Raw genomic sequence first — 27245 nt, 5'->3', positions numbered from 1 at the left:
TTGGTATTTGAGTTAAATGAACCGTAACATCAACCAAATCTATAGTTACGGTTCCAATTGGCGTTATTACCAACCGTAACTCACATGCTACACAGAAATTTCAATTTCAATTTTGTTCCAAACCCTGATTTTTGATACAAAACTAACTTCAATCTTCGTCAACCTTCTTCTTCGGCATCTCTAATATAGTTTTCAATCAATGATTATCAATTTTTCAAATTTCCGATTAATCGAGGACGATGAAAATTTCAGTTTTAATGGATGAGGAGAAGAGAAGATGAAGATGAAAAAAAGAACTGTTTTGATTTTTTTGATTCATTAGGTTTGGAAATAGGGGAGGAAAATTATGTATTTTCAACCAAAATAGAATGGGTAAATTAGTCAATTTACAACCCTATAGGAGACCCCCTAACCAACTACAGGGACATTATTATCACACTTTCCGCCCCTATAACAGGATTGTAAAAAAAAAAATCGGGAACTTTTGCCTGGCTTGATTGGGGTATTACCTAAAATCAAAAAAATTGAATGACGCTGACTTAGTCAAACGGGAAATTTCTCTTCGATTCTTCTCTTAATTTAGCAAACTACTTCCAATTGTTCTTCATTTTCTTACCTTTAATTTCCGATTGTTCTTCTCTTAATTTAATTTCATGTTCTTCATTTGATTCTCTACCTTTTTCCTACCTTTAATTTGGTTTTTGGTGTTGAATTTTTTAGTATCGTTGATTCTCTTTTATGACCTAATTTAGGGTTCTTTGTGTTTTCCTCAACTTTTCCTGATTAAATTTAGTTTGGTATTATGTTAAGAAAGTTTTACTAGATTACAGTGTTGCTTCTTTCTTCTGTAATCATTTTTCTTGTTTTGTTTCTAATCTAGTTCTTCCTTTCGCTTTATTTTAGGTCATGAGCTAATGGAGGTGCAGTCATAGAGTTTCAGGAAATTCTCATGAGATTCGCAAAGCAACAGTGATCTTTGGGTTGTCAGGCTAATATTAGTGTATGGTCTTGGTTCACGGATATGGTATTATTACAGTTCTTTGTTTCAGATTCATTGATTGGTATAATCAGAAAGATTAAAGGGTTTTGATTAATTTTATTAATTGAAGCTTCATCAGAATGTTTTGAGACCCTATCTAGAGTAGGGATTAGATGATTTTTATAGATAAGAGAAATACCTTTTGTTTATCAATTTTTTTTTTGTATTGGGAATGGAATATCTTATCAGGTTGATGCTTTTTAGTCTCATTATGTTCAGTTCAGTAGCAAGATTAATAAGAATTTGAAGTTTTATCTCTCAAGTTGGTTGTTTGTTGAAGTTAATTACTCTTCACAAGACATAAAAAGTCGTGTTACTTTTCTTTAATTATAATTAGTTGGAATTTAAAACTCAAAGCTGTCTGCAACTTATATAGATTAACTATTGGAATCTTAGATGAGGGTGGCTCTCTCAGATTTTTTACTACACTCGGCATTCTTTCTGGTATTAGGCTCGTTCATTTGATAAGCTGAACTTGAAGAATAAGAATATTGCTCTGATATTGTTCAGTCATTAATGGTCTTTTCTTAAAGGAAGAATTGTCAAATCTTAACTGCAAGCATGCAACTCAATTGCTCTTATCCTTCAATTGAGTTACTAAGAGAAGATTTTAGACTTTTAGGTCTTCTCACTAGCCTGCAATTAATTGTCATCTCAGTATTAAAGCTATGTCTGTATCATTACTGTTGTGTTTCATGCTTGACATTCTTTCAACTTGCATTGAGTCTGGTGTGGAATTTATATTTATAACTCAAGAGCTCTCTCAACTACATCACAACTTTCCCTCAGTTTTAATCACTTATCTGTTAGTTTCCTTCAGCATCAGTGTTTTGAAATGGCATTATTACCAGCTTCTCAAGTTAGAGTTTTAGACCTAGATGAAGATGTAGAAGAATTCCCACATAGGTTTGCTGCCCTTCTATGTGATGATACCAAAAGTTATCATAAAACTTCTGTCAAGAATCATCTTAATAGGATCTGGCCTATTGTTGCAGCTGATTTTAAGCTTGCCAAACCTTATATTCAAGGATTGGGTAATCAAAATTTGTTTGTTGTAATGTTTAAGAAGAGTCAAGATAGGGACATTGCTTTTCTTGCTAGGCCAACCTTAGTTTTTGGTCAAATTTTCGCAGTACAACCTCTTAATGCACTAGAGTCTATTTTTGATCTAGTTTGGGAAGTCACTCTTATGCCAGTGCAGATATCTATTCACTCTGATCTGGTCAACAAAGGAAGGGTGCGAGAGGTGTTTGATCAAATTGGAAAATTTGTTGCAGCTGACACTCCAGCAGGAAATTGGTATGAAGCCAGATTGATGGTTCCATTGAGGTCACCACTTACAAGGAGAGTAGTCTTTAATTCTATTAAGAGACCTTACATAATGACTGCTTTTTACCCTAAGCTTCCATTTCGTGCTTGCAAGAAGTGCTTTGTGATGTATCATGATGAGGCTAAGTGAAAGGAGATTCAATCAGGGATTTTTGTCAGGGCTCTTCCAGCTCCCTCTCATCGTGCTACGCATGTTGCAGTTACTAATGTGAAGTCACAGGTTGAAAGGGGAGAAAGCTCCAAGTCAAATGTCACTGCAAGTGAGCCATTAATCAGGGACCATTCAAGACCTTCTGCCTTCTCTGTCAGTCTCCAGCCATTGGGTAGTATCGGTAACAGGAACTCAACTATCTCTCCTCTTGTTTTTCCATCTCCTTTACTTGATGTGTCTGCCTTAACTATAAGAGAACCTTTGAACCCTCATATTCCTGCAAATCCTCCCCGAGCCTCTTCATGTTTTGTGTCACCTTTTGATAATTTTAGTTTGGGAGATAATGGTAATGTTCAAGACCGCAAAGGTAAAAGACCAAAAACTGCCTTTGAATATGTCTATTTAGAGGCTACCTCTTTTTCATCGTCCTCTTCAATGATGCCGACTCCACGTTGGACACCTCTTTCATCTGCTCCTGCATTTTCTTCTCCAGCTGCCTCTTCTTTCAGTATTGGTAGCTTTGGTTCTCAATCAAGTATGAGTTCCGCGGTTAGTAATGTATGTTGGGCTACTTCTAGTTCAACTTTCTCTCTGACTGTTGTTTCGTCGTCAAGTTATGCCTGCAGTTCAATTTCTGAAATGATTTTTTTCACTGATGGTTTCATGCCACATAGCTTTGAACATGAACTTTTGAGTGTGCCTTCTCAGAATAAAGATTTCAAGGATACTATTATTCTAGAACCATTTCCATTAGTCTCTCTTCCACTGGAACCGGTTATTACCGATGAGGAGTTTGATAGAGAAGTTGATCTCATGATGATGGATGATGACTCTATGGCTGAGGATCCCTCTTCAGCTCATGACCATGTAAGTTCATATATCATTACTAGTCTTATTTGCTTGCTTCATTGCTTTTTTGATATCCTATGTTTCTTTTACTTATAATTTCTGAATTAGGGTGCTTTGATCTTGTAATTATGAAGTTCTTATGTTGGAATATTAATGGATGCTGCTCCGATAAAAAATGGAGGCATTTATTTAGTCTTTTTAGGAAATATAGATTAGACGGCATATGCTTATTAGAAACTATGGTAAATGAGGATACTGTTAAGAAATACACTCATCATTTGCCATATGATGCCTGGACTATCATTCCTTCGATAGGAAAATATGGAGGTCTAGCTTTTGGTTATTTTGAGAAACCTTCCATCGAGATTCTAGGGAGTTCCCTAAATATGATACATATTCTGTGTGATGTTACTCCTACTATCAAAAACTGTGTTGTTTCTTTTGTTTGTGGCTCTTTAAACCTTGTTGGCATGAGAAATCAGTGGAACTTCCTTAGTGACATGAATGCTAATCATAAAAATCCTTGGCTACTACTAGGAGACTTTAATTTTATCTTGCATGATTCGGACAAAATGGGGGGTAATTCTTTGAGTTCTTTCCCTCCTAATTTTGTTAAAGACAAGTTGTTTGATATGAACATGAATGAAGTAGTCTCATTTGGAAATACTTATACTTGGTGCAATAGAAGATTTAAGAATCCGAATGAATTGATTTTAGAAAAACTAGACAGGGCTTTCATGAATGACAAGCAGGTCACAGTTCTTCCACAAACTCGTGCTACTAACTTATGGAGGATTTTTTCAGATCATTTTCCTGTTTTGGTTAAATGCTGGTAAATTAATCCTGAGTTTAAAGATGTTCTATTTTCTTCTTGGTCTAAAAGAGTGGTTGGTTCTCCTACTTATGTTGTTGTGAATAAGCTCAAGAATGTGAAATTTGATTTGAGTAATTGGAACATTAATTCTTTTGGTCATATCAAATCTACTATAGGTAAACTTAATTCTGAGTTAGAAAGTTTACAATCTCTTCCTTATTCTGCGCAAGTAGGTCAGTTCATCTTGAATTATTCGAAGCAGTTAGATTATTGGTATGAAGTTGAACATAGTTTCTATAAACAGAAATCAAGGATAAATTACTTCACTCAATATGATAAAAATACTCATTTCTTCCATAATACGGTGAATCTTAGGAAAATGTACAACACAATTCATACAATTAGAGATGACCAAGGAAATTGGCTTGAGGATAGAGATCAAATAACTCGGTTACTCTCTATGCACTTCAAGAAAATTTCTTCTACTTCCTGTCCGAGAACTGAAGATATAAAGGAAGCTTTACGGTATGTTAGTCCCATCATTAATGATGATATTAACGCTATTTTGATTGCCATCCCCACCCCTAAGTAAATTATAGAGTCTGTTAACAACCTTGCTTCTTGGAGCTCGCCGGGGCCTGATGGTTTTCAGGCTGGTTTCTTTCAGGATAATTGGGGGACTGTGCAAGATGAGATAGTTTCTCATGTTCAATTTTTTTTAAAAATCGTTATCTACTAAAACAAATTAATTTCTCTTTCATTACTTTAATCCCTAAAATAAAAAATGCATCTTCACCTCATGAATTCAGGCATATTAGCTTATCAAATTCAGTTTATAAAAGAATTTCAAAAATATTAACTAATCGCTTGAAACCTTTTAAGGATAAATTGATTTCACCTTTTCAGTCTGCTTTTGTTGCTAACCGCCAGATTCATGATAATGTTGTTATTACTTAGGAAATTCTTCATACTTTCCAAAGAAGAAAGAAATCCAATAAAAATGACTATTTGGCTATTAAGCTTGACCTTTCTAAAGCCTTTGATAGGCTGGAATGGTCCTTTATTATTGTTGTCTTCAAAAAATTGGGGTTTTGTGATGAATGGTGTCAAATGATAGGGCAATGTATAAGTATTGTATCATATTCTGTCTTGGTTAATGGTTCTCCAGGTCAAAGTTTTTACCCCTCTAGAGGTATTAGACAAGGTGACTGTCTATCGCCTTACATTTTTATCTTATGTGTGGAAGTGCTGTCTCAACTGTTAGTGAAAGCGGAGGTTAAAAATTTGATACAAGGCTTCAAGTTTAAAAAGAATAGCCCTTCGATCTCTCATCTCTTTTTTGCTGACGATTGTATGTTGTTCTGCAAGGCTTTTGTCTCTTATGCTAGGAATCTTCTCAAGATTGTTATTATCTTTGCTCAAGCATCAGGTTAGGCAATTAACTTTGAAAAGTCTGGATTTATTACTAGTAGGAAAATGCATCATAAGCATATTAAGATGTTGTCTAGAATTCTTTAAATGAAGTTCCTTAGTAACTCTGAAAAGTACTTAGGAACACCTCTTTTTTTTACTAAATATAAAACCAATTCTTTTAATTTTCTTATTGAAAATATTTACACTAGATTAGGTACTACAAAAAAGACCAACATCAATGTGGCAGGGAGAACCATTGTTACTAAACATGTCTTGTCTAGTTTAGTAGTGTACCAAATGGATTGTTTCCCTCTTCCGAAAACTATTACTTCTAAAATGGACTCTCTTCAGAGAGCATTTTGGTGGTCCAAAAAAAATCCCAAGACAGCAGCATATTTTCGGTCTTGGGGGATAGGTAAATCTAAATTAAATGGTGGTTTAGGAATTAGAAACTCTTATGCTACGAATAGAGTATTCATTTGTAAGCTAGGTTGGAGGATTATGAAGCAACCAAATTTATTGCTTTCTCATTTTATGAAAGACAAATATTTTCCTAATCAGAATCTGTTGGAAATTGATAAAGCCGTTGATTCTTCTTCTTGGATATAGAAAGGTATTGTAAAGGGTCTGAAGTTTATTAAAGATAACTCTGTAGTTAAAATTAATAATGGGGTCTCTACTCGTATTTGGTCTCATAACTGGATTTCAGGGAATTTACACCCCCGGGGCCTAATTTAGATACTCATGGTGACTATGAATATGTTCATGAACTTTTAGATGTACAAAATGATAGTTGGAATGACAATTTAATCTCTACTTTATTCACAACTGAGGAGGTTACTAGAATTAAGTCTATTAGAATAAACCTTTTACAAGATGATTTGTTAATGTGGGCTCACACCAACAATGGTAAATTTACTATTAAGTCTGCTAATAAAGTTTATATGAAAGACTTTCCGTCACCTGCTGCCTCTGCTTTCTGGAGGAAAGTCTGGGTAATTGATTGCTTGCCTAAAATTAAGTTCTTCTTATGGAAAATATTTGCTTGTATGTTACCTGTTAATTCCATGCTTCGGTCTTATAACCCTAAAATAGATTCTCTTTGTCCTCTCTGTCAGCAATATGAAGAAACAGTTATGCACCTTTTTATTGATTGTTCTGTGGTGAAACGTATATGGTTTGCTCTGTCCTTACAGCACTTGATTTACTTGGATTTTGACTGGATTGATGACTACCTTTTGTACTGGCATGACTCTGATTTGGGAGTCTCCCCTTATAATGTTCTTTGGTCAGCATTGGGTCTATTGTCTTTTGGTGTATTTGGAAGATCAGATGTGAAGTTATTTTCAAGAATGTTGCTTTGGATCTTAATAAGATCATTCTGGGTACCAAAAGAATGATTTGTTCTTATATTTCTCCTCAGTCTCATCCAGTTTGTTTGTCAGTTGTAAAATTCAAGTACCCTACTGCTGAAGTAGATCATTTTATGTTTATAGATGTCTCCTTTAAAGATTATAAAATGGGTTTGGGTGTTATTTGGTGTGATCCTGCAGGAAATGTAAAAAGCTCTAGAGCGGACTTTGGTTGGATGTCAGATGCAGTAGGAGCTGAAGCTGCTGCTCTAATTTTGGCCATCTCTTGGGCAGAAGAGATGCATGTTTCCAAGGTTGTCTTTGTCAGTGACTGTTTGCAGCTTGTTCAATTCAGCAATGGTGCCAATATTAGCATTGCTTGGAGAAGTAGTGATCTAGTCGAGCAATGTCGGAATTTAATTACTAGTTCTATGTCTTTTAAAATTATGTACATTAAGCGTGTGAAAAATAAACTAGCAGATCGGCTTGCACGCCGATCTATAAAACTGGGTCTTAAGGATCTTTGGGTCTCTTTTCCTCCTTTTTTGAACTCTCTTATTAGAGAAGAGAACCTAAAAGAACTCTGTAACTCTGTTTTTTCTTAATTTAATGGTTGTGTTCATTAGCAAAAAAAAAAATTGGGGTATACCTAATAAGACAAAAGCTAGGTCATTTTTAAGTAAAAGAAGCAACCCCTTAACCTTGTATTTTCTAAATGGCAAAACTTCCCCTGCAATGATTAACACTAATTTAATTGAAATGATTAGATTAGTTAAATTAGTTAGATTAGTTAGTTGATTTATATGAGTGGATTTGGAAATAATTGAGAGTAAGAAAGATAATGAAGTAGTAGAGGAGGTTTTGGGGGGGGGGGGGGGGGGGGGGGTGAGTTAAGGTTTTTGAGAAATTTGTGATATGAGTGAGATGAGTAATTCAAATCCTGATTTTGAAGTGGGGGAGTCTTCTAGCTTTCTTTATACAGATGAGTACTTGTATGATGATCTACTAGATTATGATCAAATGGATTATATGCATGATCCTCAATTTTATTTTCCTCAAACTCAAGATGGGTATGGAAGTGATGAATGTCTTGAGCCAAATGTAGAATCCAATGACCAAGAAGAAGAAAATGGAGCTGCAAGTAATCACGTAGACAACTTACGTGGTGAAGATTGTGATTTTTCCAGGCAAATGATCGATTTTTTTTATTTTTTTTCACTTTTGCTGCCAAGTGTCGGCAAGGTCGACGATTGTCGACCCTGCCGATTGTAAAAGCCGACGTGGTATATATTACCCAATGCTCCGACTTTTCATGAGCAGTATCTTAGTCGGCAAGATCGAAAACATGAACCCTGTCGACTACAAGTTTTTTTGCAACACAGAAGTCGTGATTTGAAACATGTTTAAGCCGGCATTGTAGTGGTACGTAGACCCTGCCGACTATAGTTTGGTCGCCACTGTTTTATTTTTCGACTACAAGATTTTTTTGCAGCACATGAAACGAATTTGAAACATGCTTAAGTCGTCATTGTTCGGGATCCGTCGACCCCGCCGACTGTTGTTTAGTCGCACTCTTTTGTTCTTCGACCAAGCCGGCGGTTCTTTAGCCGGCGTTGTTTTATATATTGACCCTGCCGACTTTTGTAGTACATATCAACTAGCTTGTGTTGTTTTGTAGATTGCATTGGTACCGATGACGGATCAGCCTCAAGTTCACAATGTTAGGGGTCCTGATACTTCCGCACATTATGCTAATGATTTGGAATGGAAGGAAAAAGACGATGCGGTAAATTGGATTGTTGAGAAAGAAAAAGAGAAAATGTGCGTTCTGGTGAAAAACACCCAACAAAAATATACGTGGTTTGAAATGGTATGCGAGTGTAGTGGGTCGCCGGATGAAAGTCACAATAGAAAGGGTTATGTGTATGATAAGAAGACGACTAGGGTGTACAAGAAGAAGTCAAAGAAGTGTGGATGCCCATTCAAGATTATTTTTTGGAGGAACAAAGAAACCGGTGACATGTGGAGAATGAATATAGTTGATGTTGGTCGGCATAACCATAAAGATCCGGAAAGTCTTGTTGGGTACTCTCAAGTTGCCAAGTTGAAACCGCACGAGTTCGAACAAGTTGGGGAATTAAACCAAGAAATCTCCTTAGTAAGTTCAAGAGGGATGACAAGAATAACCTCTCTTCATTGTCTACAATTTATGCGTCCAATGCAACTATCAAAAGAATTGAATGGGATGGAAGAAAGTTAATGGAAGAATCACAATGCTTGGCACACAAATACAACTACACGGTGAGACACCATGAATCATCGGAGGGGAAGGTGGATCGTATTTTTCTTGCGCATCCCGATATGATTCAATTGGCGCGTTGCTTTTACCAAGTTTTGTTCATGGATTGTACTTATAAGACGAATATGTACAACATGCCTTTGTTGAACATTGTTGGACAAACCTCGGATAAGCAATCGTTCACGGTGGCATGGTGTTTTATGGATCGTGAGAAGGATGATAGCTATATTTGGGCATTGGAAACTTTGAAGCTTCTCTACCACGAAGAAGAGGCTCACGGGGTTATAGTGACCGAAAATGAGCAAGCAATAATGAACACCGTGAGGATAGTTTTTCCCAATGCAGAAAATTCGCTTTGCACTTGGCATATACCGCAATCTTAGAAAGAATTGTAGGAATCATATCCAAAAACCAAAGGCAAAGAAAGGCACTAAACGTGAAAAGGAGGAAGATGAACGTCTTAATAAACTAACTAAAGAGGAGAGAGGGGAAGAGAAGAAGAAAGAAGATGAAGAATGGAAAGAAGGTGAGATCAAGTTTGGGTTATTCATGAAAGCATGGGATAAGTTGGTTTGGTCGATGAGTGTGGCAAGATATGAGATCAACTTGAAGGAGTTCGAGGATGATTGGGGGACTAATTACCCCAAAGTAGTGGAATATTGCAAGAGACAATGGTTGAGGCCACACAACGAGAGGTTTGTGTATGCTTTTACTTACGATTATAAACATTTCAAACTTGAATCCACAAGTATGGTAGAGAAATCTCATGGGAGACTAAAAGGTATACTTTTCACGACTCAAAATGGGATTGTGACGGTGCAACATGCTATATCCATGAGTACACTAATAATGATATCAACAAGATAACAAAGAAATTCGAAGAAAGTAGGTGCCGGAAGTTGAAGGAGTTTAAAGAGGATAATTGGTTGCTTGTTGTTATACATAGAAACGTCTCGCATTGGGCAATACGTTTTATGATGAAACATCTCAAGTTGTATCAAAAGTATGATGACCCGAGCACTCCTTGTAAATGTAGGATATTGAAGGCTATCAGACTTCCATTTCGTCATATGCTTGGTAGGTATAAAACTCCGATTCCGATTGAAGATATTGATCCTTATTGGAAGCAACTATCTTTCAAACCGGCTCCACGAGAAGATCCCGGTGAAGAGTTTGACGACATGGAACTTGGAAGAATAATCCTCGATAAGTACCTCATGTTGAATAGGTTGGACAAACAAACTATGAAGCACAAGTTTATGCTGATTGTTTACCCTTTTATGGAAGAACTTCAAGAACCGGGGAAACAAGATCCAACGGGTAGACCACCTACAAAGACAAGGGAGGAAGAAAGGGAACAAATTAAAGAGTATTTGAGTACGAAATGCGATCCATTCGGACATGATTATACCGATGCGTAATACAAAAAGGAGCCGTCTAAAAATAAAAGAGGTCGTCCGAGGAAAGAAACAACTACACCAACGGTGTCAAACTTGAATCCAAATAACACTCCACCTCTTGAGAGTCAAGCAAGTGTGGAATTTGTTGGAAATAAAAGGGGTCGGCCGAGGAAGGATACAAATATACCAACCGTTTCAAACTTCAATCCAAATGACACTCCACCTCTTGAGAGTCAATCAAGTCAAGGAGATGTTTTGAAGAAAAGAGGTCGTCCGAGGAAGGTAGTAAAACCGGTATTGGAAGAGTATCACGTACAACTCCCTCAAATTATTCAAGAGTTCGTTGTTGGTACCGACGACGTCCCATAGGATGGAAATTGTGGGTTTCACGTTGCCTCCCAACAATTGGGACACATAAGTGGACCAGTTGAGGAGAATCCACCCAATGTCAATACATAAGAAGAAGATGGCCGCCCGACTAGAAAAAGACAAGGAGTTTTATATCTCGATGATGCTAGCTAGAAGGTTCCATAGAGGACAAAGAAGCGACTTTTAAAGAATTTCTTACTAGTGTTAAAGACCCGGAGGGAAATGTGCCGATCAAATGGGAGCATTAGTTGAGAATGCCGGAGTGCGGCCATCTATTCGTGGATACGTGGTCATGTGTGGTACATTTTTTTAGTAAAGTACTAAGTGTAGCATTCGCACCGAAACATGCGGTTTGTGTGGAGCAGCTCAAGCATAGAAGAATTGTTATCGGTGGATAAAAATCATTATATTGGTCTACAACTCAATAAGGAATCTCCATTACCTCCTCTTTATAGGTTTAGTTTTTGAGAAAATTTCATATTCAACAAGAGCAGGGAATGAATGAAACTTTATGAGGACAGCATGCACCTTTGGAATGCTTTAGATGAGTCTAAGGAATGTCCCGTAGATTTGACTAAAGGAGGTTCAATAGATTTGAATGAACTCCCTCCAATAGATTTGAGTGATGAGTGATTATGATTAGGGAATAATGAATCTTTTTGGAGTACTTTTGTAATCGCATTCGTGTTTTGTGTAATGTACTTTGGAGTACTACAAATGAATGAAATGGATGTGGTTTTTTTTGTGTTAACTCTTTTGGTCGGCATTATATTTATCACACGACCCTGCCGACTGTTCCAGGGTCGGCAAAGTCTTGATTCCATCAGGTTGCCGGCTTTTTTGTGGTCGGCATGGTTTATGAGGACAAAGATGCCGACCAAAACAGAAAGAAAAAAGTTTTTCATGGATGTTCCTCACATATTGTAGTCGGCAGGGTTTATGAGGAAAACCCCGCCGACTATACTTTTGCCGGCAGGGTTGATAAACTGTTAAGTGTCGACTGTTAAGCAGCCGACACGCTTTGAGTTTTGTATAATGCCGACTAAAATCGAATACAATGATTGTTAAAAACTTTTGGAACTTAATTAGAGCATATAAAACTTAAAAACTTAATCAGAGCATACAAACCTTAATTAAAGCATACAAACGTTAAAAACTTAACCCTAACACATTTGGGATAAAGATAGTATTTTTTTTTCCGGTACACAATTTTTTAGGAGAGGTAATTAGCTTCATCTTACCGTCTCAACATGAATATGTGCATGGTAGAAGGTTTATATTAGCAACTTCATCTTCATGCGGAGCTAGGCGCTTATCTATTCAATAGAAAAACCCACAACAAGTGCATTTTGAAGCATACGGCTGATATACATCTCCTATTGCAGCTTTCGTGAGAAATAAGAATCCCTTACAACCTTCAATGGTGCATTTGCTTCCTTCAAAGGGACAATCATTTGAAAAATGACCACTTATTGTATAAAGACTACAAATATTTGGTTGTGTTGCACTTGAAACTTCCATTTTTTATGCAAGGATGAAGATGAAGTTGAGAATGCTTTTATAATAATAACACACTTAATGTCTTGATTTTGAAATTTCTAGTCGTCGAGCATTCAATGGATTGTACTTTGTACCTAAAAAATAATATTTTTATACTACTAACATTTAAGTCAGCAAGGTCGAGATTTGAAACCATGCAGACTACCTATCCCTGACAATAGCATATCGCCTGGGATGGTCGGCAATGACGAGCTTATAAACTATGTCGACTTAATAAAACTCTAATATTATCTAAAACTGCATAAAAAAGATTAAGTTCTAAAGCAACTGAAACTGAAAATTAACATAAGTTTAACAAGTCTAAAACTACAAACTAACAGTTCAAAACATAATGTAATAGTTCAAACCACAATCTAAGTTTCTAAAGCAAGTGAAACATGATAAAATTTAAGAATTTCACGGATCCTTCTCATGGTTGTTATCTTCCTCCACATCACTAGCTTTTTCACCATCACTATCTTTTTTACCAGCATCAGCTTTTGCGCTTCCCTTTTCTGGACCTATGTAGTCACCGGCCTCATTGTAATAGGGTTCACTCCAGAAAACTCACATGCCCTGAAAAAAGTTCTTGGATCAACCTCCTCTTCTTCCTCCTCTGATGATGTGCATTCTTCATAGTTGAGGGGATTGCTAGGACTCTCCATAAAACTTAGAAATTCTTCAGGATCTTCCTTACCCATCAGAAGTAACTTTCTTACAGGGAAATTCTTTTCAGTTTCATCTTTAGGATCTTCTAAACCAGGATAAATCCTGTCAATAAATTCCAATAGCTCTGTTGCATTGCTAACAATACAAGGGATATCTTCTATTTTTACCTCTGGGAACCTAAACAATAACAAATAAGAGACATGAAAATTCTACATATTGAAACATGGTTCTGGTAATACAGTCGGCAGGGTCGATAATCTGAACATTGTCGGCTAATACATAGTCGGAGGGGTTGTAATTATATACCACGCCAAAGTCGGGATGGTCCTATTCAAGAAAGATGCCGACTATTAACTAAGGAAAATCAAGTTTTTGTTACCTAAAGTCGGAATGGTACAAGTCTAAGACAATGCCGACTAGATGTAAGTCGGCAAGGTTGGTTATTATACCTTGCCGGCCGTGGTTATTGTCTAACAGGCGCCATGGCTGTTATGAAAAGTCGGCAAGATATTCATCCTGAGACCATGCCGGCTCTTACAAAATATCAACAGTCAGCGTGGTTTTAAATTATCGACCTTGCCGACTAAAACACATAAATCATAATTTTTGATAATCTAACATAATATAACAATCATACAACACATCAGAATAACGGGTTTGAGTTTAGAAATCACTTACAGTCTTCTTTTCGCCGGTGGATGGTTTTTCTCAACATTCTCATGGATTGCATTCTCGGGTTTACTCATTCCAACTTTTTCCTTACCTTTTCCCTCTGATTTGGATCTTTCGATGTTACTTGTTGAATCTCTGTTGCTACTGGATCGTTTAGAATCAACCATTTTTTTTGTAGAAAATCAAAATTGAAATTTTTGGTTGATTTTTGGTTAATGGTATAAGTTGAAAGAAGAAGAACAGGAGAGGGATTAGAGAAGATAGATTAGAAGAAGATTAAACAGTTTTTAGTTTTTAAGTTTAGGGTTTAATTTTAGGTTAATTAGTGCAGGGGTACTAAAGTAACTCCACCACATTTTGGCCTCCCCTTAGTAAAGGAACCATGTCCATTTAAATCTGGGTATACCCTAATCAAGCCAAGAACTTTTGAGCATATCATTTTTAGGGCCAAATAGTTTCACTACCTTGTCCTTGACGAGATAGTTGCCCAGTCATAAAGAAACACCAGCTAACTCGGTTGGTTCATCGATTATTTCAAGGCTGCTAATAGGGGTACCAAATTGCTGGGGGGTGTGCCAACCCAAAGGCAATGACTATTTTGACATATATACATTTTGGTACACCCCAAGCAATTTGATACCCCTATTAGCAATTTTGGATTATTTTGCAGTATAATTGGAACAATTTTATATGGAGACTAAGAACCATCGACCAGAAAGGATTCCAAAAGTAATTAGAACTCTTTGTAAAAACAACAAAAAAACGAATTAAAGTTTTCTGTTTTCTCTTGGCTTGCCAGAGGGCAGATTTGACATTCTATTCCGAGGGATTTTGGGGTGTAAAGCAACTTCGATTTTATTCGTACAATAATAAGAAAAGGTAAGTTACTTTGCAGAACAAAATTAATGAATGAAAAGGATAGTCAACAACTGACACACACACAAAAGAATCACTAGTCATTACTTTACTGGACAGTAAAGCCAAAGCTGTACTTCAAAGCTTCAAATCAGAACTATTGACCAACAGCCAGTAAATCCTATTTTCAGAAAAGGACTTTTTCAGCTGAATCAATATTATACAACAAAGTGTACTCAGTCTTGTACCCTAAGCAAAGCCAAATTGCACCATTGGAATGAACTTCACAACAATTCGTTACTCTTTGTAAAAACAACAAATTGCCCAGTCTAATTCTACATTTCTACTGATAACGACAGGACAAAGATTCATGGTAATTCTTTCCAGACTTGGTTAATTATCAACAATTTCAGAGCTAATCTTCTATTTCACAGTCATTTGCTATTTGCTAATTACTATGGCAGGATTACATTGGCTCCACTCCACATCAATGCCTATAGTGCCAAATATTAGGAATCATATAGGCACTTCCCACTGCAATACCTGCAAAACTCAGTTCCTGTTGAGTTCATACCCGATGTACAGGTACTCACTACTGATTCCCTGCTTGATTATAAGCTACATGATTAAGACATAGTATAAATGAATCACACTTCAGAATTCTGAGTCAACCTACTTCTCGTCATTTCCTGTGTTATTTTTACATCTGTTTAGGTTTATAGAATATATAGTTGGAACTTTGCCAAACAACATTCTTATTTACATGCAGATATTTAAATCGTGCTTCAAATGTAAAAACAACAACACTAACATTAAACCTAATGAAATTCGACGAGAACTACTTACTGATTTGCTTAACATATCTCTCAACAATGCTAATTATGGCCGCAGGAAACAGATTTCCAAGTCACTATTCTGAATCCTCCATTTTGACCTCTTTCAACAACTTCACAACCTCAAGCATTGTCGGCCTCTTCCATGGTTCGTCTAGGGTACATTCTCGTGCAATTTCTAGAACACATCTCATTTGATCCCTGAACGACCCATTCATCGAAACCACACATGGATCAAGTACCTCATCATCCATTCCCATCTCCATCATCCATCTAACCCATCCAACGAGATTTCCCCCCTCAATATCTGTTTGTCCAGTTGGTGCTCGCCCAGTCAGCAGTTCTAACATCACCACCCCAAAGCTATACACATCACCCTTTGTTGTTGCCACCATAATCTGGCCATACTCGGGAGGTATATATCCAAATGTTCCTGCAAGAACAGTACTGACGTGGCTCTCACATGCACTAATTATCCTTGCTAGCCCAAAATCAGCAACCCTTGCCTCCAACTTCTTATCCAGCAGTATATTGCTTGACTTGATATCCCTGTGAATAATGTGAGGAACAAATCCATGATGAAGAAAAGCAAGCCCTCGAGCTGAACCCAAACAGATTTTGAACCTCGCTGGCCAATTAAGGGATTCGACTGCGTCTGCACGGTTTCTTAACCACATATCTAGACTACCATTCTCCATGTATTCATATATCAAAAATCTTTCATCACCAAAAACACAATAACCCTGAAGTGGAACCAGGTTTTCATGTTTAACCTTTCCGATAGTTTCCATCTCAGCTAAAAATTCACGATCACCCTGAAAGTGCCCACCATTTAGCCGTTTCACAGCAATAGTTTTTCCCTCAGGCAGCAATCCTTTGTATACAGTACCAAAACCACCATCACCTATAATATGAGTCTTACTGAAATTTTCAGTTGCTGTTAGAATATCTGAAGCGCTTACCCGTAGCAGAGATTGCTCAAAAGTAGCAATATTGATGCTCAGTGGCTCTTTAGGCTTTTTCAGAAGAAACTCGTCAGTCGTTGCGGATTCGTTTACAATTACAGACTTGTTTTTGCCCAGAGTAAGAGCCGTAGACTCATTCTTTAGCATTCTCCACCTGAGCAAACCGAATAAGAGGAAGAGGAAACTGAAAGTTGCACCAAGTGTAATTCCCCATACACATGCTTTGTTCAGAGCTGGAGAAGAAGGGTCGGTTTGCACAGTAGAGTAATTTTTCGACGGACACGAACCAGATATTGTGCACTTTTTATGCTCATAAAGTTCATTGCCGTCAAAATTCATGTATGCAAGATCGGGCATGTTACAAATAGCACAAGGTATGTAGTGGAAATCATTATTGGAAACATCAAGATACGCCAAAGTAGATATTTTGGAGAGTGACGAAGGAAAAGTTCCAGTGAGACTGTTGTTGTGAAGGTCAAGAACAGCAAGGGTTGTCAGGTTAGATAGAGATTCAGATAGGGTGCCAGAGAAGAGGTTATTACTGGCATTTAACAGCAGAAGAGAGGTTCCGCCATTTGGAGTAGGGAATGAAATAGACCCAGAGAGAAAATTGTGGCTAATATCAATGTAGCTCAAGCTCTTAACATTGAAGATAGTTGATGGCAAGGCACCAGTCAGAAGGTTTCTAGAGAGATTGAGTTTTGCCAAGCTCGGCATCATCGAACCCAGATCCTCCGGGATTGATCCATTCAATTGGTTATGAGAAAGGAAAAGACCTTGGAGGTTTTTCGGTGCAAAGAAATGAGGTATAGCTGGGCCTGTTAGATAATTTGAAGATAAATCAAGGACAGTTAAGTTGACCAGACCTGACAAGTCACGAGGAATGCTGCCGTTGAGCTTATTTCCTTGCAACAGCAACTCAGATAAAATTGTGCACTGCTCTATGGTTGTTGGAATAGGACCCACTAGCTCATTATAAGACAGATCCAGCATGCCGTAATGCTGGGTGAACTCAGAATCTGGCAAAGGCGCCTTCTGAAACCCAGAGCATATCTCATTGGGGATTGAACCAGAGAGTTGATTTTGACTTAGAACCAGATTGTCAAGCAGTTTCAGACGAGAAATGGATCTAGAAATTGAGCCTGTCAGCTTGTTTGCACCTAAATCCAGAGATACAATATTGATGCAATCGAATAGCTCCAGAGGGATCTCTCCGGATAACTGGTTACCATGGAGTGACAGATTAGTCAGGTTTTTTAGTTCTCCAACTGAATGAGGGATGGGACCATCGAAAAGATTGTTATCCAGTTGTAGCCTCTGTAGAGACGTTAAACTTGCTATAGCACTTGGAATTCGACCCACAAGAAAATTGTTGCTGAAAGAGATCTCCATAAGAGTCAGTGATTTCCAAAGTTCATCAGGAAGTCCGCCAGAAAAATTATTGTGTGATAATTCCAATGTTACCAGCTGAAGCCCACCTAGATAACCTGGTATTTCTCCAGAGAAATTGTTCCCAATCAACTGCAAATCTGTGAGGGAAAAACATCTCCTGAACGTATTCTGAATACTGCCACTGAGCAGGTTTTCTGACAGAGTAAGAGTTGTTAATGAATCTGCAAGGCATATTTCTTCTGGGATCTCACCAGAAAGCTGGTTTGAAGTGGCATCAAATCGGGTCAGGTGAGGTAGATGTAATGGTGGCAATGACTCGTTAAATTGGTTCCTGCTCAGCATTATTGAGTTCACTCTTGTCCAATTTGAAATCCAACTGGGAATCGGTCCTGATAAATGGTTAGAATCAAGCACAAGTGAACTGAGTGATTCGAGCCCCATGAGTCCCTCTGGTAAAGTCCCGGACAGAGAGTTGAAAGACAGATTCAGAATCTTGAGCTTCTTGCATTTTCCCAAATTCCCCGGAATTCTTCCACTCAGCCCTGAATTTGCTGCTACAAGGTAAATTAGATTGGACAATTCACCAAAACTGGAAGGAATTTCTCCTTCAAAATTGTTCCGCGCTATATTTAGTAATGTCAAATTTCTCAGGTAGGAAAGTTCATTTGGAAGTGCCCCTATAAGCTGACAATTCTCTAGATCAAGCACCTGCAGTTCTCTCAAATTTCCTACCGTTGTCGGTAGTTCTCCAAGAAGATTATTGTTCCCCAGTGTCAGAGATTGTAGGACAGACATTCTTCCTATTTCCAAAGGTATAGGTCCTTCCAGTAAATTCCACGAAAGATCGAGTTTACTGAGTTGCACCAGCTTACCAAGCTCTTGAGGAATCACTCCAGTGAATTTGTTATGATTAACATCCAAGTATAGAAGCCTTGTAAGATTTCCAATGCTTGGAGGCAGACTTCCAGAGAAGAGGTTCATGCTCAGGTCTAGTGATACCAAATTCTGAAGATTCCCGAGCCCCGGAGGAAGATTCCCAGATAATGAATTCCCATGTACTGACAGTTCGATGAGGTTTCCAAGTTCTCCAATCGTGGAAGGTAAGCTGCCAGTGAAGCTATTCTCATCAAGTATTAGTTCCCTGAGCATTTTAAGGTTGGACAAAGACGGAGGTAGAGTCCCAACCAATCTGTTACCACCCAAGTCTAGAGACTCTAAATTCTCCAAATTCCATATATTTGTCGGAAGAGGGCCTGTGAGGGCGCAGTAGCTGACATTAAGGCGCTTCAGTGCTCTGAGTTCCCCAAGGTGGCTTGGAAACGGAAGCTGTAGTGGAAACTGAGCACATGATAAATCTACCTCATGAACTTTGGAACCCACGCATCTTATACCAGACCAATTACATGGTGAAACCTCTGTGTTGTTGAACCAGCTTGGAAGGAGATCTCTTCTTAAGAAGAGAGAATCTTTGAGAGTGATTAATATCTGAATATCATTAGAAACATTTGCTTCACAGAAGGATGAACAGATGAAGCAGGCAGCAATGAGACTGAAAAGGAGCCTAGAGTGCAGAATATGAGCGGGTGGGACCATTCTGGAGCTTCTACTGTGGATGAAGAAGAATCAAGAAAAACACCCTGGGGCTCGATAAGACTTGCAAGTTTGAGAAACCATTCACTGAAAACAGAAGTATCTGTGAAAGCAGAACAAGGAAAGCGGTAAGTAAACTATTCGTTAAGATGTTTATCTAGTTCAGTATAAGCAATGCAAGAATCAAGTATAATCTCAAACTGTTTGACCATTCTAAAGAAACAGAACAGAAGCAAATATATTTGACCATTCTCATATCCATCAGACATGTTTCAAACGTAACATTTGGAAAAACATACAGGAATAACAGACAACAGGATCAATTTCTGGGACAACTCAAGGTGCATAAAAGTTAACTAAGACAGAAAATCATCGATACTTAATTTTCATTATCTATATTCTTTAATATTGGGAGTAGAGTACAACTGGTGATGGTGATCCACATCACTAGTTCTACTAAATTAATAAAACAGAGCTACTTGTAAGCACTAGTAGAGTTATATTTTTTCTCTTTAAAAGAAAATGGGCTAGAGAACTAGTAGAAAGTATCCTATTGAGTGTTTAGCTTTTCTCTTTTAGAGTTTCTGGAGGTTTAACATAACACTTCTGGGCCATATTGAGGTCAGGGTAGTTCAAACTTTATTGATTTATTGATAATTAGGGCATAAAAAACAGCATACATCTGATAACATGGGTAATTAAAAATCTCACCTGCAGCTTTGAGGGGCCGCTAAATTGACCGAAGAAACTCACGCACAGATAACATCTGCAAACTGTACGGCACCCACTTCCCTGTACATGATGATAGAAACAAACAGAAAATCATTTTTGAGTGTGGGTTTGTTTATTAATCTGATGTAACATGAACAAAGAGATAAGGAGATGTAATCAGAATTAGCGAGAATTTAATAAGCTCTTGGCGGATCTGCTATTTCTGCCTAAAATGATAAACATCCGCAGGACAAAAAGAACTTAAAATGTTTTTGGATTCTTTTGTGCCAGGCAGGAGACCAAGATGCCAAATATTTACACAAGTCATAAAACTCTTTATTACAGAATCATGCCCCTTTGTTCACAATAGATGGTTGCAAATCCTTTCACATGGTCCTTTCATTCAGCGGCCACGATTGATTCACTTATCACCGGATTCGCAACCAACAAATGATTCAAACCAAACGAGAACATAAATGAAAGGACCAGGAGTTACATCCCACTTACACCTCTCTGTGGGACATAATACTAAAGCAATTAATGATCTCAGGGCCAAAAGGCTTTAATATAAATCAATCTTAAATGAAATTAAATGTTTTAATATGATGTGATTTTCTATCTAGATGCTCTAAATGGCCTAATGATAACCAAATCATGCTTCATAAGAAATCTTTCTCAGGGCATCTCCATATATCATAAGAAATCGTTCACAGGGCATCTCCATATAAAGTGATAAACCCATTAAGCAGGTACAGTGATACACACGAATAAGTGAAGTAGCAACATATAGAGTAGAATAGTTGCAAGTAAAATTCCCCATCAAATAGATAATCTCATCAATTAGGGACCTGAATGCTTTTTATCCCATCCTAATACTTTACTAAATCAACTCAAATGAGGGAGTTCCTCTTTAATGGCAATACAATTTCTTGTACTAGTCAAAGAAAGTTCAACATGGAGGTCAACCTCTTTCTCAGGGGAAAATGATTTAGCAAATCAACAATCAAAGTAAACTTGCTTAAATTAACTCAACATTCAAGAAAAACTTTGAAAGACAACAAAAGGAGAGAAGCCTGTTGGAATCACTTGGAACCAGACAAAATCTCATCAGGATTAAGAAAAACAACTATTCTTAAACATTAATATAGCAAACCAATCAGCCCCTTGGCTTAACTTACCTCATATCAATTTTGGAAACCCCAGTTTCTATAGCAACACAGTTAATAAGGAAGCATTTAAAGAACATCCTCCATTGATTAGGTAATCTTCAGACTTCAATGACCCTACCACCATTAAAAATACCATAAACATCATTAGAAAAACAGATAGAGAATCATTAAATAGCAACTTAATATACAGTAAAAACAAAGACTACAACTGAAAACAAACACCCAATTCTGCATTACTAAAAAGATGAATAACAGCTAAGACTTCATTTACTGTAACCCTAATAACATCACATCAAACACTGTCCCAACACTGAAGTGAACTCAATCTTCTTCAATGACCCCACCAGCAAATCAACAAGAACCCATAAAAGAACAAATTCAAAGTAAATAAACAAAGACTTCAATTGAAATTCAAAACCCTAACCTCAAATCAACACCACAGACCCAAATCTCAGTAGAACTCAAAATACAAAAGCAGAGAGAAGTTCTCGGATATTATAAAGCTAGCTCATGTGTATCTTGATCTTGTATTAATGGAGACAAAACCCAGAAAACCAGTAATTTTAAAACAATTTATAAAAAGCATTGGAGTCTTACAAAAAGAGATGGAATATGTGATGGCTTTATGAGTTTTAATCGGCGCACTACCTGTATAATTTATTTGTTTCTACTACTAGTATAGAATCTAGCATTTTCCACTTAATCGATTAAACAAACCAGAAAAATCAATCTCAAATAATTACCAATCACAAATTGAAAAAAGAACTGGAGAAATGAAGAGTTCATGATTAAAGGAAGGGATCACCAAAAGCAAACCTATAAAAAATAGTAATTCGTTTGGTGAACTTCCACAAATTCAGTTTTTATGTCTAAAGAATACTGATAATTTCATGTCAATCCAAACATATCTTAACAAAAAATCTTCGTTAAGAAACTCAGATTAAATTATTATCAAAGAAGAAGAAGAAGAGCAGATTATGTTATGATTGTCGCCGTTATCTGTATACAACAACAAAAACCTTCGGAAGTAAAAATTAAACAAGAAAGCCCTAGAAATCTAGCTCAAAAACACACAAAAACACAAAAATCAGTTCAAAAACTTCCCCAGAAAATAGAAAATCAATCAATGTTGTTAAGAAATTGAATAATCAGAAAATCACAAAAATCAATTCTCCTCAAAAACTTCATACTACGAACACAGAATCGCAAAAATTAGTTCAAATCATACAGAGAAGAAAGATAAAATCAACCAATGCTGTAAAAAAAAAGAAAAAAAAATCACAAAATCAATTCTCCCCAAAAACTACACACAGTAAGAAATTCAGAAGTAGATTCACACTCACACACCTTTGAAAACACCACCAGCAGCTCCAACCACTTCTCCAAATGAACTTCAATTAGTAGCAGAGAAAAAGTAGAAGTACCAACAGTATTAGAAAGAAGCAGTCAAAGAAAATAATACAACAACAAAGAAGAAGAAGAAGAAGCAATAATTTCTTCTCTGAAACAAACGAATAATAATAATGCAGAAATGATGATGATATATTGCACAGAAGAAAAATAAAGAAAAAAGATTCTTCTCATCACTTTAAACACTTACTTATACAGAAACCGAAAAAAGAAGTCTGAATTTTTCTCCTCTGCAGAGAGATTACGAAAGGTTAGTTTTTCTTGTATCAGAAACGTTTTCGTACGTTTTCTCTTTTTCTTTCTTCCATGAAAATGGTTATTTTATTTTGTTTTACTCAGGAATTTTCACTGCTTGCTTTTTTGTGTGTTGCTTTCATCTCAGAGGCGCGTTTTTCGGATTCGCTAGGAAGAGGGAGGGAGGGGGACCTGCTGTTGTACTTGGGTATGAAAGGCGTGATACAGCAGCTATAGCCACATGTCCATCTCTACACGCCTATACGGTTATGTAAATGTACCCAGCCAGCCAGGATATTATTCCTTCCTTCTACAAGGCAATGCTATGGTGCTGCTGGTTTCACCACTGGGATGGTTTTTTTAAGTCTTGTGATTGAGTTTTGAGTGTGAATTTGGGAAAAAGTGGATTGTTGATGTGGGTATGGTGTTACAGGTGACTGTGACAGTTTGTAAGTGGTGGCCCGGGGTTTGCTTTCTTAGGTTCATTTTGTGATTTTGTTGGACCCACAATGAGATATCCGCTCAGAATCATGGAGTTGGAGACGCGTGTGGAGGGGTCTAATCTTTCTTGAAAAGCTTGTTGAGATGACAAGCCAAAAAGTGTGAAGAGTACAAATTTCTCATAAATAAGAGCAAGGAGTCCAAGACTCCAAGCTATAGCTGTCAATTTGTTAACCGGCATGAGGATTGACCTTAACCGGCTTGGATCCGTGGAAAACAGTCCGGATTAGAGTTGGCATTTGTAGAAATGAACCCCAATCTCAAAGTTAATGGGCTTTAGACTCTCTAGTTTTCCGTTCTCAAGTCTGATACTTCCTAATCCACATGTGCTCAATCGCGTACCAGTTGGTCATTTTTTGAACAATTCAGACCAAAACTAGTTTTTACGATGACAAAAATGGCCCTCGTGTAAAAACCAGAAGAACTAGCTTGTTTTAATTAATTTCATTTCTTCGTTATCGTTCGACAACAAAACTCTGCAGCGACAACGATTTAGGTTTCATGTATCCATCCCGTTTTATCTCGATTGTACGAAGTGTTTCAACAATTTTTAGTGGAATCTGAGATCTTAGTTAGATCAACCAATCTTTCTACATATACATACTAGATCTCAGGTAATTCTAAATCATTTTTCTCCTTTTTTTTTGTGAAAATTTTAGGGTTTCGTTTGGTTTTGTAAGTTTTTGTTTGATGATTATATGAATCTTTAAGAATTTACTTTTTGAACTTCTGAGATGACAAGTCAAGAGTGAAGGGTACAAATTTCACATAAATAAGAGCAAAGAGTCCAAGACTCCAAGATATAGCTGTCAGTTTGTTACCTGGCTCGCGGATTAACGTTGTTGTTCCGGGTTAGGTTTGGCATTTATGGACCTGGGTCAACCCTCAGATTATCCGCCAACGTGTCATTTTTTACTGATTCTGTTAGTTTTATGGTTTTTCCTTTGGAAAACTAAAATGTGCTCCCCCTGTAACTGTAAACGTCATCATTTTTATCAAAAGTTTCTTTTGTTTTAATCTCTAATGACCAACCAACAAAAAAGATTGTAGGTTTACACTGAAAGAGTGAAAATTGATTATTATTATTTCAAATCTCTACGAAGAATAAATAAAATCAATTGCAATCATCAATTGGTACACATATTATGAGAACCCATATCAATTAATGAATAAAGAGATGAATTATTGTAGCCTCCCTAGTTTGAGGTCTAGGGGTTTTATTTGACGTCTATGATATTCGATCATCTAATATCTCTGTAGCATCATTTCTTTCAAAAAAAAAGTAGTACTTACTTATATTTTATAGTTTCTACGCAGATTTTAAATCTGATTTAGTTGGTTTTATCATATTTTTTGAAACTCAAAAGTTAGTATTTCTGTTTGTGCTATTTTAGTAGTTACAATTCTTATATCTTCTAATCAATCTTCTCAATTTATTTTCTCATCTTTATTTATGGATTTCTAATCTTTTCTTTTTTCAAGAAATCTTGTTTCTTCCAAAATAGAAACATTTCAGTATTGGAACCTTGTGTCAAAGATTATCCTTCTTTTTACAGTATTGACTCAATCCAAGACAATGTTGTCATCATCTCCGCCAGCAGTTTTGCAATCCATCAACAATATGATGGAATCTCAATGTGTGTTCCAGTATTATTATCTCTATCATGTGTATGATTTTAACGATGTTAGTCTAGATCACCATTACAACTCAGTGATTCATTGTCGAATCAGAAACCACAAAATTTTGAAATTCCCCATAATTTCTCTCCGAAATTGTAGGAATTACCAGACCAAGTCGGAATTACCTCTACCATTGATGCACAAATTCGATACCGAATCAATCTCACATTGATCCAAGGTACAGTTGCGCTCCTTACGTCTCTGATCCCAGCAGGATACTACACACTTGATTCCCTTAGATGATCTCACCCACAGCTAAGAGTTGCTACGACCCAAATTCGAAGACTTTAATAAACAAATATGTATCACACATAAAAGTCTACGGTAATGGATAAATCCGTCTCCCACAGAAATACCTACGAGTTTTTGTTCCGTATGTTGATAAATCAAGGTGAACATGAACCAATTGATAACCCGGACTTATATTCCCGAAGAACAGCCTAGTATTATCAATCACCTCACAATAATCTTAATCGACTAGCGAAACAAGATATTGCGGAATCACAAACGATGAGACGAAGATGTTTGTGACTTCTTTTATAGCTTGCCTATCGGAGAAATCAATCTCAAGCCAATCTTACGATTATACTTAATACAATAGAAACAAAAATATCAGATCACGCAACTACAAAGAAAATAGTTGGGTCTGGCTTCACAATCCCAATGAAGCCTTTAAGTCTTTAACCTACAGGGTCTCGAGAAGAAACCTAAGGTTAAAGGAGAAACGACTCTAGATTATGCAACTAGTATCACACAGGAGGTGTGGGGATTAGGTTTCCCAGTTGCTAGAGTTCTCCTTTATATAAAATTTCAAATCAAGGTTTGCAATCAATGTTAGCTTAGTAACAAAACATTCAATATTCACCATTAGATGAAAGCCTCATTAGATTCAAGCTAATATCTTTCAACCGTTACATCGAACTTAGCATGTTACATACAAATGAAATGCACGTTTATTTAGATTTGTGTAACCGTACCCAAACATGTACACTTAGTTGGTTCAACAGTAGTTAACCAAATGGTTAGCCATATGAGCACTTCCATATCAACCATATTCTTCTTTACCACAACTAGTTCAAATGACTCAAATGAACTAGTTAGAGAGTTGTTCAATTGCTTAGATCTTATAGAAGTATACAAGACACAATCGAAGAAAAAATGATTTGATTCACTCGAATCAATTCATGAACTTTATAGCCATGGTTTGCAATTATGCATTCTTTAGTTTATATATGTTTAAGTTCAAGAATAACCGATTTTAGAAAATAACCAACTTAAGTGTGCATACTGGTACGCGGACTTAAGTACCCGGAATAAGTTTGTTGAACCCTACTAGGACTAATCGTCCCTCGTGTATCAGGTTATCTGAAACTGAAGCAAATTATGAACTTAAGCCTGGAACCTTACAGTTGCTCCCAATATTTTTAGGGAAAGAAAATGAAAACCCCTATTTGCATGTTAGGGACTTTGAGGAAATTTTTAGTACCTTAAAAATTAGAAACCTTGATGATGATGCTTTGAAACTCAGGTTATTCCCCTTTTCCTTGAAATATAAAGCCAAATCGTGGCTATATAGTTTGGCTTCCGGATCAATTGAAAGATATGAACAACTTACATCTTCCTTTTTGAACAAGTTTTTCCCTAGGCACAAAACATCGTCTATTAGGACGCAAATCTGCACATTTTCTCAACAGGAGGGAGAATCCTTGTATAGGTATTTGGAAAGGTTCAATGATCTATTAGCCCAATGTCCTCATCATGGTTTAGAAAAGGTTAGGTTAGTTCAGATCCTTTATGAGGGTTTAGATTATCCCACTACAACAACAGTAGAATCCATGTGTACAGGTGGGTTTGAAAACCAAACTGTTGATGATGCCATGACATATTTTCATGAAATCGCCGAAAATACCCAACAATGGGAAAGTAATAGGGGACCCCAGAAGATAATTCTTCTAGGCAGAGGAAACATTAATAGGGTAGAAGGAAACTTTGAATCAGATGCCAAAATTG

The 27245-nt window shown here is 36.9% G+C and overlaps 1 protein-coding gene and 1 pseudogene across 2 annotated transcripts; both read right to left on the bottom strand.

Annotated features, from left to right (window-relative positions):
• Positions 1 to 15413: 15413 nt before the first annotated feature.
• Positions 15414 to 23296, bottom strand: LOC113315442 (leucine-rich repeat receptor protein kinase MSP1-like). Of its 2 annotated transcripts, XM_026563721.1 has the most exons (5): positions 23011 to 23296; positions 22758 to 22801; positions 21420 to 21524; positions 20242 to 20322; positions 15414 to 19633 (listed from the first exon to the last, which is right to left on the bottom strand). In XM_026563721.1, exon 5 carries the CDS (start codon positions 19531 to 19533, stop codon positions 15661 to 15663), a length of 3873 nt encoding a protein of 1290 aa, XP_026419506.1. In that variant the 5' UTR covers positions 19534 to 19633; positions 20242 to 20322; positions 21420 to 21524; positions 22758 to 22801; positions 23011 to 23296; the 3' UTR covers positions 15414 to 15660. The 2 variants fall into 2 exon arrangements, with proteins under 2 accessions (XP_026419506.1, XP_026419510.1); XM_026563725.1 differs by lacking the exons at positions 22758 to 22801; positions 23011 to 23296 and adding an exon at positions 21835 to 21948.
• Positions 23297 to 26900: 3604 nt separating this feature from the next.
• On the bottom strand, positions 26901 to 27000 carry LOC113341613 (annotated as a pseudogene).
• Positions 27001 to 27245: the final 245 nt, after the last annotated feature.

The sequence above is a fragment of the Papaver somniferum genome, chromosome 1 (assembly GCF_003573695.1).
Source record: "Papaver somniferum cultivar HN1 chromosome 1, ASM357369v1, whole genome shotgun sequence".
NCBI lineage: Eukaryota > Viridiplantae > Streptophyta > Magnoliopsida > Ranunculales > Papaveraceae > Papaver > Papaver somniferum.
The sequence above is the reverse complement of the archived record's forward strand: the minus strand, read 5'-3'. Positions and strand labels throughout refer to the sequence as shown.